Source organism: Netta rufina, assembly GCF_964035555.1.
Source record: "Netta rufina genome assembly, chromosome: Z".
Lineage (NCBI taxonomy): Eukaryota > Metazoa > Chordata > Aves > Anseriformes > Anatidae > Netta > Netta rufina.
The window spans coordinates 45831695-45847788 of NC_140126.1; the positions used below are offsets into that span (position 1 = coordinate 45831695).

The 16094-nt window shown below is 35.0% G+C and overlaps 1 protein-coding gene across 1 annotated transcript in view; it reads right to left on the reverse strand.

Moving 5' to 3' along the window:
* Positions 1-794: 794 nt before the first annotated feature.
* Positions 795-16094, reverse strand: part of LOC311221617 (long-chain fatty acid transport protein 6-like) — a gene marked incomplete at both ends in the record, with an annotated part of 45238 nt that continues 29938 nt past the window's right edge. Inside the window, 5 exons of the mRNA XM_084305706.1 lie at positions 795-971; positions 3300-3430; positions 5502-5599; positions 6273-6471; positions 8029-8119. Coding sequence (XP_084161832.1) covers positions 795-971; positions 3300-3430; positions 5502-5599; positions 6273-6471; positions 8029-8119 — 696 coding nt within the window. The remainder of the gene's footprint in view (positions 972-3299; positions 3431-5501; positions 5600-6272; positions 6472-8028; positions 8120-16094) is intronic.

Below are 16094 nucleotides of genomic sequence, written 5' to 3' on the forward strand. Positions count from 1 at the left end.
GAGGCTATTTATTAGTCAGTATGTATGACATAAAGCCCTTTAAGAATTATTTTTGTGCTATATGAGTGATTTTCTTCCTACTTTTGACATGCTGCTAAACATTACACAAAAGTTTGGTCTGTCTTCATAACCTGATACTCCAAAGAGCCAGTTTAACAAATGGAAGAGCATGCATTATGACAAAAAATCCCAGCAATAATGTTAGTATTAACTTTCTAGTTTTGTTTTTGTTTGGAGGGCTTTCTTCTATTTCATTATCTTTCATCTTATGTTCCATCAGAAAAGTCCTCCACATAAGAGTTTTCTTCCAACCCTTTTCAAGCCTTATTTCCTAAAACATATATTTGTAAGTACATATGAAATGTAAATTACACTAAAAATATGTTACTGGCTTATTTTGTCTATATAGAACTAATAACAGTTTCTGTCACTACATTTTTATATGTTGGATGTTTTTATTACTATTTCGCATTCCCCATATCATTCATGTTAATTTAGTACTAAAAAAAACTATCAGACTCTGCATCTATATTCCAAAATGAAGATAAAATAGATTTCAATCTTGTTTTACAGGTCATTTACTTGTAATTGATCTCAAGAGGTAGAAATGATTAATGAACAATTATCAACTGAGGAAAGATACAAGACATACTTGAAAGTAAATATAAAGTATATAAAATACTGTTCTGGATAATAACATATAAGTATTGGTAATTATTTTCACTGCTCCTAACACAGTAGCTCATGTAAAGACACAGACTGTCTCCTAATAGCCTATAAGCCTATACAGTTAATTAAAGTTTCATTTGCCCAGATACGATCCTCTCATGTACTTCTTTGGTTAACAAGACGTATGCTTGCTTAGAATTATCTAAAAAATAAAGAGGATTAGTAACTGTAGATGGATTAAAACCTTCATCCACTAATCGAAATTTTTGTTGTTTGAAAGTTCCAGTCATTTCCATTGTTTCCTGTAGAAGAGATAAAAAATATATTTATTATTCAGTAGAAGAGCTGATTTTCTTTTGCTCACAACATTTGATTTGAAAACAAGTTTTTGTTTTTAAAAGTCTTACTTAATATAAGATCTGTTTGGCCTTATTACTTTGTAAAACAATGTTTTTCCCAGCATTTTTGTGCTGGACCACCACCTGTTGACATGTGGATAAACACTGCAGCCTCTTGCTTTCTGAATTGTTGTGTAGTTATCAAATGTTATCAAACCCTTTGGTGGAGCCCCACCATGCCTCAGACAACTTAGCATCTTCATTTGTACACATTATAAATCCACACATCAGAAAGAATCTCAACAAATAAAATATGCTATTAACAGGAACTACTTACTGAAAAAAAATCAGGAAATTCTCTATGTCTTTGACTATTTTGGCATTAAGAATGGGTTGAAAGAATCACACAAAATTATTGTGGTCCAAATAAAGCTGGATTTTTACTACACATTTTATAATGTTTTCAAGCTTCTCTTCAGAGTCACTGTGTCCCTTGGAAAAAGTAGTAGGAAACATCTCTACTGAGATTTTTTTTTTCTGTATTTCTAATTTTTTTCCTAAACTTCATCTTGTTTTTCAGTCCCTATGAACAATATAGAACTCTGCTCGTTTCCGATTTTTTTTTTTTTCCAGGCATGCCTCATATACCTCCTTTTTCTTCTCTCACATCAAAAAGAAAATTTCCATCTGCCTTGAAAAACAAGCACATCAATTTCTCCAGTAACTACACTCCATCTTCCTACTCTTCCGTTCTTAGTTCAGCACTAGATATTTTCTTTCTACATTCAAAACAAGTAGGATTTTCTGTCTTCCATCAAAACCCAGTGTCACAGGCACCACTATCCTCTGCAGTGACTAATTTACTTAATTCTCATCTCAAACTTCAGTAACCTTAACTGATTTACCACCAGTCTTGGATTTAACTCCTCCACTACCACTCTAGATCATGCCAGTTAAATCTCTGACTGTTGTGCTACTTAATTCATTAAATAATTTTGACAAAGTTCCTAATGAAATTTTACTTATGAAATTTTAGTACAGTTACTGTTTATTCCCTTGATCTGTCATCAACCCTTAATGCATAATTAATTAATTCTGCTATTCATACTTTCTCATACTCCATGGACTTGTGAGAGTATGTTTCTTCATTATGTCTATCCTCCTTCTGTCTTCTGAGCTCCACTTACTGGTGTCTTCTATTCTATTTTTACATTTATATATTATATATGTGCAAATAATATCTGATTGATAGCAGAATGCTTTCTAGACTTACTATTTTTTTCTCATTTTCAAGGTTTTTCACAGTCTCTTCCTTTTTACCCCTTTATTCTAATCAGTATTCAATCTCTGACTGACCCAGAGAACCAACTCCCATAACCTATGTTCTTTTTTCAATGATTTTGTTTTTCAGCTTCCCTTTGGACAAAGAAGACTTTCTTCATAACCATCTTTTTGCTGTTTGCCTTTGTCATGGTGTTCCCAAAACACTTATCACAAATGAAGATGCTCATAAGCTTCACTTATCACAGCGATCCATACTGTGTGTTTTCTATACTCTCCCTATCTTTTTTCCTATCCATATATAGCCTATTGTAATCACATTTAAATTTTCAATTCTTTGGCAAAGGGACACTTTTTTTCTGCAAACTGGACAAGTTACCACAGCAAAGCACTAGTATACAATTAGGCATGCTAGGCACTCTGATGGTTACGGTGGTGACAGTAATAATAAACATTTTTAATTTAGGCCCAGTAAATATGGCACCTTTTCAAATTCTTTTGTGTTTTTTGTCACTACATTACACAGCAAATAACATCTCATTTGTCTCATTTGCACTATCAATATGTCTCCTGCTCTACCTTTACTTTTCTATTCTCTTGTTTCCATCAAATAAAATAGATTTTAGATTATGAAATAAATAGATATATAATAAATAAATAAATAGATAAATAAAATAGATTTAGATTTTAGATGCAACGGTTTACATTTTACTAATCTGAACCTTTTGTTCTTCCATGTTCTTGCTTCTGATCTCCTTAAATCCTTTTGTATGGTATCCATTCTTACTGGTTTATACAATTCCTCCCATTTTAACATAATCTGCAAATTTTATTATCTTTTTGTGTAATTCCTCTACCCAAAATACCGTAAATGGAGACAACAAATAGTGCCATTTCTAAAATTAAATTAAGTGATATATTTGCAAGCACTTTATTTCTGTTATTCATTCAACTATCTCTGTATTGAAATGACATAGATGTTTGTATGCACAGTGCAGTAATGCAGCTTACCTGGACTCTTAAAAAAAGAGGACGGGCATAACTAGGTAGATAGGTCACCACTTGCTTATACATTTGCTCTAAGTCCAATGATTTATTCTGCTTTAAAATGAGAGAGGCCATTCCTGCTTTTCCTTCATGATCTGTGGAAAAGGAAGTAAAATGAGAATTTTCAAACATGAATAAAGTTAATTTTTTGTGAAGAGCGATACAAAAAAGAACTACACGAATAATATATCATCTTCTGAGTTTCAGTAAAACAAAAAGATTGCATGTAGATTTTATATAGTATGACATACTTTTGGAGATTGTTCGAGTGATCAGTTAAACAATAATGCTGCAAATGAGTTGGGCAAGTAAGACTAAATAGGGTACTGTCATGGAGTACCATACTCAATATTAATCAATATCTGAGGATAAATAACAAAAACCTCTCTCTCTCTCAAAAAGAGTGCTGAGGTGATTTCATGGATTACCAATTATATGTTCGCTTCAATTTTGGCCTTTCTCTCTTGCAAGTATGTTCCCTCAAAACTGTGGATATGAATGTTGACAACAGAGAGAGATTAAAAGTCCTAACTGGTTTGTGGGAAATGCAGGCATCACTGTTGGGGAAGAAAAACAAAAAAACAAAAACAAACAAACAAACAAAACAAGTAGATAATAAAAACAATAAACCGGCAATCAAAAACAATTTCACATTTTAACCATCTGATATTAATAACAGCCAACCTTTTTTCTCCTTTCTATCCTCCCCCCCCCCTTTTTTTTTTCTAATGCAATAGCTTCTATAAGGAAATTGATTTGCATACGTATTAAGTACAGCTCATGTACATCATGACAGCTCTATGAACTGATTCAGCTATTTCTTCATACAGGTAAGAATCAGCAAACAAATGTATGCTCTCATATTTTTAATCCTGATTTTCAATCAGTCTTCTTCATTTTGATTTTTCTTGTTTTGTGGCTTTAAAGTAGTGGCAAGTGACACCTTTTCCACATTTTAAACACCACATTTTTTTCCACATTTTAAACACTTACCACATTACTTTTCCACATTTTAAACATTTTAAACATTATGTAGTGGGTTCACCTTGGCCAAGGGCTAAACATCCACCTAGCCTCTCACTCATTTTCCTTCTCTCACAGAATATGGAAAATAGAAAGAAGGTGAGAAAACTCATGGCAGTTTAAAAGGGAAAGCAAAATGTGTACACTAGCAAAGCAAAAAGCAGAATTCATTCACTACTTTCCACTGGTAGGCAAATATCCAGGCACTTAATGGAAAACAACGGCTCAGCCTGGGCAATGGTTGCTTGGGAAGGCAAATGCCATAAACAAAAATGTCCCCCCTCTTCTTCATTTCCCTAAACTTTTATTACTGAGCATGGCATCATATGATGTGGAATATCCTTTTGGTTAGTTTGGGTCAGCTGCCCTATCTACATTTCCTCCTAGCCTCCTGCCCAACACTGCATACACACTGTAGAGAGAAAATCTTGACACTGTGTAAGCTTTGTTCAGCAATAGCCAAGCATTGGTGTATTATCCACAAATGCAAAGCACAGAACCTTAAAGGTTACTATGAAGGAAGTCATCTCCCTCCCGGCCTCACCTAGAACATATTTTTAAAAGCCTTTAGCAATAATGGGGATCAGGCCCAACTAATCTCATGAAATTAAGCTTAAAAATATTACTGAAAAAAATACATTATTTTATGTATTAATAATTTATTTTTCTATCCATTTGTTTCTTGCCCTGTCTTTAGTTTTATAATATTCCTGTTTTAGATGGTTATTAGGCTAAGTTAAAAGTGAAATAAAATAGTAGCCTTTATTCATATACTTTCAAGTAACTTTAATTCTTACCTTGTTGATGTGATTATTGTCTGACACATTAAAGTGTGGATTTTCCATGGCTGTATATTTAATAAAGCTTGAAACTTTTATTTAGGTTATGTAGCTATCACAGATTCATGAAAGATAGATAATTTTTCAATAGTACACAACATTGCATGCAGATAAAAATACATGATTCACTGGCTCATTCATGAACAGTTGGTATTTTCTTCATCTACGTACAGATTTTAACTAGGTATTAAGCAGATGACTCAATGGGAAATGATTCATAGACTTATAACATGAAATAAAAAAGTTATGAGAGTTAACAAATAAACCTACGGGAAGAAAAACATAAAACTGAAGCTTTCTTTACCTGGCACCGATACACCATACACATTTGCTTCTTGTATGAAGTCCAACATTACGATGACATCAGAAACTTCTGTTGTTGCAACATTCTCCCCTTTCCATCTAAAACATGAAAAAAATAATTTAATACCATGAAAACATATGGTCATCTACTCTTTAAAAAACATTACCTTTAGTAAGACTTCCATTCAATTTAGGCTATTAAAAACCTCAAATGTGTTCCTGCTAGTCATCTCGGTATATTGGTCTGATAACCAGCACTTGTAAACTAAAGTTATTACTTTAACTAAAGTTATTACATAAAGTTATGTAAACATAACTAGCACTTGTAATTAAAAGTGCTACTGGATATATCTATCACTATAAAGCACAATTAAAATTTATCATAATCTGATTTAATGGTTTGCAAAATTTTGATGTATGTCAAAATATATCAGATGTGACCAGTCTTCAGTATTGATATAATTTTCTCTATTTCAGTATCCACTTCTCCTTACCCAAACCAAAACTATCATTGTTCAGTATGATCAGTGGAAATATTGTTCAAAGACCTGGACTTCCCACAAAACCTTCTGGAAATGATTTATCCAGCTCTGCAGGAGCACTTTTTACTAAATTAAGCTCCTATCATCCACTTCAAAATCATTATATACTACATCACAGTAGTTATAAACTGAACACTTCCTGCTGAAAACAAATAGAACAAGTATTATTCTACCCTGCATGTATGTTTTTTAATGAATAAAAAAAATGTAAAAAGAGACAATGATTATACCTGAAGGTATCTCCAATTCTGTCCCAAAAATACAGGAAGTTCTCATGGTCTTGAACCATTAGATCTCCAGTATTAAAATAAAGATCTCCCTTCTTAAATACTTCACTGAGTAATTTCTTTTCTGTATGTCTCTTATTGCCAGCATAACCAAAGAAGGGGTTCTTTGCATTCACTTTGGAAATGAGAAGACCAGCCTCACCTATATAGAGAAATTGAAATGAATTGAAATGAACCTATGATACACAATTCCTGTACTGCACATTAGTGTTTGTTTGCTACATGTGATATTTACAAGACCAGGACCCAAATTTGTCAAGGTCCAGTACATAAGGCCAAATAATAAAAGCTTACCTGCTTTGCAATTCATGTAGCAAAGTGACCGTAAAGACACAGTACAATATTCTCCACTTAAATTCCCAGTATTTTGTATTTCTTCTTGATGACTAAACAGTTCTCATCCCTCAACTGTGAGTTTAGTCACAGTAACTTTATCTTCTGAAAGCACTCACTCCAAGTGAATATTATGTCCCACCTCCCACACCTTACCGAGTTTTTAGTGATGAGTCTCAACTTCAGCACTTTCCTACTGAATTAAAAAGCTAGGGTTTCTAAAGAAGCAGGTGTTCAACCAAGAGAGTAAATCCTTATTTAATCTCAGAACTTCAGAAATTCTGAGGACACTTCTGACGAATTTTCATTAATGTGATAAAACATTGTTGCTTTCTTTGCAGAGGAAAATATCAATGTTTTAATATATTTTTTCCTAAAAACAAACAATCAGAACAAACTAAAACAAGCAAACAAACAAACAAACAAACAAAAAAACAAACAACAGAGATATGGGAATAGGATGATCCTGTTATGCATGTCATATATCACAGGATTAGTTTCCTGAAAGTGGAATAGTATGAACTCCTAACAGTTTTGGAAGCATGTTCTGAACAACAAAACTTAAGTGTTGCATTACTTTATCAAATAAAAGAATTACAACGATAAAAATATGTAAAATAAAAATATATCTGAAGTTACGTCACTTACACCTTTTGGGAACCATATTTTCCTGGAACTGCCCATGTTTGATTAAGATGTGCTACAGAATCCAAACTCCTTTGAAAAATCTGCCTCAGCTCCCTGTTAAAGCAGTTTGCCTGATCTTTAAATATGAGTTTTTCTCACTTCAGCTTCCAGGCATTAATTACAGCTGTTATCTTCCCACAGTACAATAGGGATGCTTTAGTATCTGATAAACACTTTGAAAATAGGTACAATAAAGAAAAACTAGATATCTAATAAGTCTTTTGAAGACAGTTATAATCAAGCAACCTCTTACATATGTATATATTTGATAAACAAAGTACAGGAACACTTTATCCACAGCAGTTAATCTCCAAAAAGCATTTGCTCTAATTCAACAGACTTTCTTGTAGATCTCTTAGGCAATCATCTCAGTTTGTTAACCTCCTTTAAAAAATACAGATCACATTACTTACATATTCAGTGATAATACCATATTGTCACTTTTATACATTGCTCTCTGTGAACATATCCAAGTATCTCCTAAATTCTTTTGGTGTCAGCACTGCTGTGCTTAATAATGTTCTGTCTTATATCAAAAATCATATTGCTTTTTTCAGAGCAAACAATAATAGTTTATGTTGGCATACTACAGTAATACAATAGCAATTAAAAAAATAATCTTTGAAGTATTTGTATTGCAATCAAAAGACCATTGTATTCTACTGTAAAACATGCTTACCTTTATTAACTTTCTCACACCAACCATGCTTATTTCTAATTGGTTCATCTTTTTGGAAGTCATACTTGATTAAATCAAATGGAAAAAAAAGCTAAAAAGGGGAAAAAGTGTCATCAGTTATTCATCTACACAGTGACATCTGGTGGCAGCAGATATAAGCAAAAAAAACCTTTAGTCTTGGACATCTAAAAGAAGAGTGCATTTCATTTAAACCTTGTGTGTGTAAACTTACACCATTTCCTGGAGGGAAGTAACATCAGAATGTTTATATAATCTGTAACTTTCAAAAATACTTCGTGAACACAGAATTTTGATTTTGTTCATTTTCTTATAAAGTAGTTGTGGGGTGCACATATCAGTGGAACAGCTTACTGACTCAGGATAATAGAAGCATATCGGAGATTTGAACTGACATTTAATGGTGGCTGATATGAAAAGTATATTTTTATATAGGGATATTCTGGTGCCTAAAACAAATGGGAAAGCACAGGACTACATATCCTTACAAACAGAAACTTGCTTCCTACTGGGCTTTATTGCCTAACTAGCCTCAGTTCTTCCCTCTGAAAAGTCCTACCACAAGCATCAGCAGAAAGATACGTACTCCTATGTCGTTTTACAAAGTTATGTAGCTGTAGATGTGCCATAGTTATGTCAGTATCAGTTCTGCATTTCTTGGAAATACTGTAAACCCATGCGTCCTAACACTGGTAATCTAACTGATCTACTTTTATTTTACAACCAACCTTCCTCTCATAAGTATCACAGAGAATATGACTCTGAGTAAGCTGAAGGCAAGATATTCTTATCAACACTACAAATCATGATATTTTTCATACTAGATATGCAGGGTCTGACTCTTACTGCAGCTTCTTTTTCTACTGTGATATAAATCTAAATTAGACTAGAGCGATAGACTTGATACCACATGGACCACTGTTGTTGTGGTTATTATCCTAAGGCTTTAATTTGTCCAGCTTGGGAGTCTTCTAATTTCTGTTTTCATAAAGAAGTATATAGGCAATTTATTTAACAATGTATTTAATCTATTTAATGTTAGTCAAACCAAAGATATATAATATCTTTTCCCACAAAAATCCTGACAAGCAGAGAAAATAATTAAAAAAACCTGCACTTTTCACTATAAAGAAATATAATGTAATTGAAGGATGTTGTTATGAAAGTGACTGAAGTAATGGATAAAGTGCCAAAGCATAAAACCCTTTGCTTTTCTGCACCTAGTTTACACAAGTTGTACAATGATTTTATTCTAACTTGAAATGTCTTTGTACCTATATAACATCATTTTGTTTTCAAGAAGTCCAAATAAATAGGGGCTTGAATCAAACATTAAGCACACAGTTTCAGCCTCCTTTAGAAAAAAAATGTTTCACTTTTCAAAACTGACCATTGTATTGTAACCTAAATCTAAATCAAAAGATATTTTAAACAGTTGACCAAATGAACAAGGTTGAAGTGTACTGCGCAAAATCAAGTCATGATCTAAGAGTTGGACACTTTTTTAATAAAGTCATAGGAAATTTTTCTTTATAACAACATTCTATAGTGTTTATCAAAGACAAGAATTTGAGAGCTAAAGGGTCTACCTTAATTAGAAAATAACTGTTTTACTCTTGACAAGCCACATGAGAGGTATTCATAATGAACAGTAAACAGAAGGGTTTTTTGCTGTTGTTGTTGTTTGTTTGTTTTGTTTTGTTTTTTCCCTTGGAGAATTTGCTTTGGATTTCTACATTTAACACCTCCCACCCCCCTATTCCCCCCCTTTTTTTCTAAACAATGATATTTACTACTTCTATAATATGAAACGTTATTCTGATATTTTTGTATTTGATCAGAATAGCATTTTGCCCTGCTCAGTTCCGTTTTCATCCATTTACTCCTTCAGAGCTCAGTAGATATGTTTTGTCAACATATTAGTCTGAATGATGTATTATTTTAAGTTGTTTGAAATAGTCAATAGCTTTAATTCAGTATTTGAGATCATCTAAGACTGATGTGACTCTTACTATTTATGTCACTCCATATATCTTTTACTGCTTGAAGCTTTGACATATTATCTATGCCTATCTATGCCTAGTTAGGTCTTTGAAATAAGTCATGCAAATACTTGATTAAAAGGAGAAAACAACATGTATTGCATTAGACATGCACAATGAAAGCATATGCCAATATACTTTCTGTTCAAACTGCTGTCTTTATGCAAACAGCTTTCTTTCCATATTAAATAATAGAAAATGAAAGCTCCAGAGCAAAGCATTTAGTACTGGTCTACATTTGTTTTATCCCATTTAAAATTTATTGGAAAAGAGAGTCTGAACTGCTGAAGCATTACCATATTATTTTCACACAGTAGTGCATGCAGCATTCATAATTTTAATGTGTATTTTGTTCCCTAAAGCACCACGTAAATGCATCAAAAGAAAAAAGAGCACCATTTACTTAGTTGAAACTTAAAGTGAGTTAAACTGCAACATTACTGTCTATTACTGTGCAATTTGGATGTTATTTAACAACAGCATTGCAAAACCCTATATATTATAAAAAAAAAAGAAAGAAAGAAAGAAAGAAAGAAAGAAAGAAAGAAAGAAAGAAAGAAAGAAAGAAAGAAAGAAAGAAAGTTTAAGTTGTTAAATGTTTCAAAACTAGCTTTGATATTCCTAGTTTCAACTTATACTGAATGACAATAAAAAAAATATTAAAGCTAAGCTTGATATTAACAGAATCATCATATATTCCACCACAAGTAAGATAATTTGGAATACACTTAAAGTACCTTAGATTATCTTAGATCAAAACTAGTCAAAAGAGCAGAACCAACACTAATTTTTAGTTAATATGATACACATTCCTGTCCATTGACCAATGAACTTAAGAGCTTCCAGTGCTTGCACAAACACATATCAATGTCTTGTCCATGAATACAGTTTCACAGGGTCTTAAGACTTGGTTAAACAGCTTTTAAACTAAAAATGATATCTTCTGCCATTTGCTTCTATGGCTTCTATGGAAAAAAAAAAAAAGTGCATAGTACTAATTCTGTGTTGCTGTTTTACATAAGATGTTTTATATGCTGAAATGACATATGGATGTATTAGAACAAGTTCAGAGGAGGGCCACAAAGATCAAGGGGCTGGAGCACCTCTCCCACAAAGACAGACTGAGAGAATTGGGCTTGTTCAGCCTGGAGTATAGGGGGCTCCAGGAAGACCTTATAGCAGTCTTCCTGTACCTAGAAGGGGCCTACAGGAGAGCTGGGGAGGGAGTCTTTGTCAGGGAATGGAGTGATAGGACAAGGGGTAATGGCTTTAAACCAAAAAAAAGAGAGATTTAGATGAGGAAGAAATATAAGGAAGAAATCCTTCACTCCGAGGGTGGTGAGGCACTGGCACAGGTTGCCCAGAGAAGCTGTGGATGCCCCATCCCTGGAGGTATTCAAGGCCAGGCTGGGTGGGGTTTCGGGCAACCTGGTCTCATGGGAAATGTACCTGCCCATGACAGGGAGACTGGAAATAGGTGATCTTTAAGATCTTTTCAAATCCAAGCCATTCAATGATTCTATGAATGTTACCAATTTACATTTTCCATCAAATATGACTTAAATGTTTTTCAGCTCACAGCTGATTTTGATGCATACAATTTTGAGTAAGAAAGGTTTAGATTCCTGTAATTGTTGCAATACTTATGCTTAAAATAATGAAAAAATATAAATAAAAATTTGAATACATATTTTGTATGCTGTTCTTTCAGGTATTCTTGCCATGGATTATTTTTAGGCCTTATTATAAGCTTTCTTGTATCTCATCAGTTCTATTCCCCCATTGAATATTCTCTGCTGTCACACAGAATATATTTCAGTGGAAGACAGACATTTACATACTTATTTGATAGATGTTACTGAGAGTCTTTTTCAAAAAAAAAATAAATATTTATATGTATATACATAATTGATTTCATAATAAATTTAATGTATTATGATAATGTCATAATAAAATTAATCATAAATGTTAGCATACAGATATATGTCGGGTATAAACTTCAGACAGCAATTTATTATACTACTATGCTAATCTACATAATCTGCTTTGTAAAATATTTCAAGAGCTATCATCTAAAAAGCTAGTCAAATGATTCTACTATTCTTTTCACTAAGTCTATATGAACATTATGAATATCCACATTTAAGGGTTTATTGATATACCACAGTGATGCTTTCAAGCACATGAATCAATTCCTCTTACATAAAGAGTACTATGTGACAAACAGGTGCAAACAAGAGCAGTGCCTTGAGTTAACATCTCACACACAGTCACTTCTTGGATGTCTGGCAACTGCTCCACCATTCATGAAAAATTACAAAATTTTTTCTCATTCTGAGGGCTTTTTTTTTTTTTTTTTTTTTTTTTTTTTTACAGATGTAACCTTTGTCAGCACTTCACCTTTGGAAACTGTGCCTTTATTGCCATTACAGAATCACAGAATCACAGAATTTCTAGGTTGGAAGAGACCTCAAGATCATCGAGTCCAACCTCTGACCTAGCGCTAGCAGTCCCCACTAAACCATATCCCTAAGCTCTACATCTAAACGTCTTTTAAAGACTTCCAGGGATGGTGACTCCACCACTTCCCTGGGCAGCCTGTTCCAATGCCTCACAACCCTTTCAGTAAAGAAGTTCTTCCTAAGATCCAACCTAAAACTCCCCTGGCGCAACTTAAGCCCATTCCCCCTCGTCCTGTCACCAGGCACGTGGGAGAACAGACCAACCCCCACCTCGCTACAGCCTCCCTTGAGGTACCTATAGAGAGCGATAAGGTCGCCCCTGAGCCTCCTTTTCTCCAGGCTGAACAAGCCCAGCTCCCTCAGCCGCTCCTCGTAGGACTTGTTCTCCAGGCCCCTCACCAGCTTCGTCGCCTTTCTCTGCACCCGCTCAAGCACCTCGATGTCCTTCTTGTAGTGAGGGGCCCAAAACTGAACACAGTACTCGAGGTGCGGCCTCACCAGAGCTGAGTACAGGGGGACGATCACCTCCCTAGCCCTGCTGGTCACACTGTTCCTGATACAAGCCAGGATGCTGTTGGCCTTCTTGGCCACCTGAGCACACTGCTGGCTCATATTCAGCCAACTATCCACCATCACTCCCAGGTCCTTCTCTGCCTGGCAGCTCTCCAACCATTCCTCTCCCAGCCTGTAGCTCTGCTTGGGGTTATTGCACCCCAGGTGCAGGACCCAGCACTTGGCCTTGTTGAACTTCATGCAGTTGACCTCAGCCCATCGGTGCAGCCTATCCAGATCCTCCTGCAGAGCCTTCCTACCTTCAAGCAGATCGACACACGCACCTAACTTGGTGTCATCTGCAAACTTACTGAGGGTGCACTCAATGCCCTCGTCCAGATCATCGATGAAGATATTAAAGAGGACCGGCCCCAGCACTGAGCCCTGGGGGACGCCACTAGTGACTGGCCTCCAACTGGACTTGGTTCCATTCACCACGACTCTTTGGGCCCGGCTATCCAGCCAGTTTCTAACCCAACGAAGCGTGCGCCAGTCCAAGCCAAGAGCAGCCAGTTCCTTGAGGAGAATGCTGTGGGAGACGGTGTCAAAAGCCTTGCAGAAGTCAAGGTAGACCACATCCACAGCCTTTCCCTCGTCCACCCAGCACGTCACTTTGTCATAGAAGGAGATCAGGTTCGTCAAGCAGGATCTGCCTTTCATAAACCCATGCTGACTGGGCCTGATCGCCTGCTTGCCCTGCAAGTGCTGCGTGATGACTCTCAGGAGGATCTGCTCCATGAGCTTCCCTGGCACTGAGGTCAAACTGACAGGCCTGTAGTTTCCCCGGTCTGCCCTCCGGCCCTTCTTGTAGATGGGCGTCACATTTGCTAGCCGCCAGTCAACTGGGACCTCCCCCCATAGCCAGGACTGTTGATAAATGATGGACATTAGGCACAAAAGAAATGACATCGTATTTCTATTAGTTTTTCCCCACTAAAAGTATTATATTTCAAACATTTCAAACCTACCTGCTGTTATTCCAACTATACTTTTGCTTTTTGTATGTATGTATCACTTCATTCTGACTGTGTAACTATGCCAATAGAGAGTATATTTATTCCTTTGCTGTTATCACATGTACAGTCACACAAATCTCTTCTCCCCTTTTTCAATTTTCTTTCTTTCTGTTCCCAGATTAAGAAAGAGGTGTGTTGGAAATTCACAGAATATATGTCTAAGGATATCTCATCATACCGTCCTATATGTCAAGAGGGTAAGATTTCAAACGTAGCATGATTTCTTTGCAGAAACAAAATAATTTAGTAACTAGAAAGATGTGCCTTCTTTGTGCCATTCTCTGCTTTCCAGCATAAGACAGTCTCACTTTTGAACTTCATATCATTCAAAGGTCAGAGAATCAGAAATAGAGCTGCTCTTGTTTACATATCGCTAGATGTCCAGTGGATATCATGCAGACTGAAGTAAAACAAACACAACAGCTACACTGCAGAATGCATTGTCTAATAACCTACAACCTGTAAAACATATTTAAAAACAGCAAAAGCCTTAAATAAGTCAAAACTTAGATATGGCATTAAAACACAGTGTGAGTTTGTGTCACAATACTCAGTTGCAGAATAATGAAAAACACATATAAAAGTAGGTCCCCAGACTTTATTATTATTATTTTTTAATATATGAAAACCACAAAAAGTATGTCTCATGTTTTCACCACTCATTCTCTCTCTTGACCTCGTTTTGATTTTTCTTTTCTGCAACTCCTTACACAATCCAAACAGATACATAAACGTTTGTTCATGTCAACACTACTTTGCTTCAGCATATGGGGGAGCTAGCTGCTCCTGCAAACTAGAAAGTGTCACAAAGCAGACTGAAGGAGCTGTCATTCCAGAGTGACTACACAGGCAAAAAGAGCAAAGTCCCATCAGTTAACAGCCTGGAAAAAAAATAATTTGACACATCTAAGTAGTGTAATACAAAAATATTAATGTGTCATTTTGTTCTGCTGACATAAATTATTTGAGAGAAAGATCAGGTACATCATGCAACCATATATGTTCTCAATCAAAACAGAGTACTTATGAAAAAGTGCCTGATATGGCTTTGGAAAAGTCTTTCAGAACACCTCAATTTGGAAGATATTTCTGCCAGATCTATTCCCACATAATGAGGGTCATATAATTCACCCACAAACCTAGCTAAAGATACCATGCCTATGTAATCAAGGTGAGGTAATTTGTCTCCACACTGAAACTCATTTTCAGTGACAAACTTTGTTCCTCTCTACAGACACAGAAGGCCAAATTCATGTATGTTGGTGGAAGGGGTGTATACCTTAGGCCTGCATGGACAATGGTAGTAGCTAAACACTGAGCCTGCTCACAAATAATGTGCTTTAGCTACGTTCCTGATGACAGAAACTAAAGAAATAACTGAAGACTCACTGTAGATGTATTTCTAAGGAAAACAGAGTAAAAAAGACAGAACATAAATTGATTTCAAGCCAAGACAAATGCTATGAATGGCTTTTTCCGGTTTATAAAATCCCTTATTGTCTTTCCATATTCATACTGAGTAAGCAAGGGGACAATCCATAATTATCTTAGCAGACTATACTGATGTTTCCACGGACTGCAGCAGTTTGAACTTGAAAAAGCATATAAATTATAGAAAAGATGTCTAGTGAAATCAAGTAGTTAGTTACAACTGCATTTTTTTTTTTTTAATTGCAGTTTGCATGAGCTATTTTTTCTCCTAATCTGCAGCAACTATCTTAAATAGTAAATCCAGTCATTGAAGAAGAACAAGCATCATGTTTCATGTGAAATAAATAAATAAATAAATAAATAAATAAAAGCCCCAAATACTAATCTGCCTTTTGGGAATGCATAAAACAAATTTTATTGATATATGACATGCCAATATTAATGCATGCAAAAAGTACAAACTACTACTTGTCTAAAAGTAGAGAAAAGCCAATAAATAGGTAATTTCAAGTATAATCCTTTTTCTGCTGTAACTTAGTCCAGAA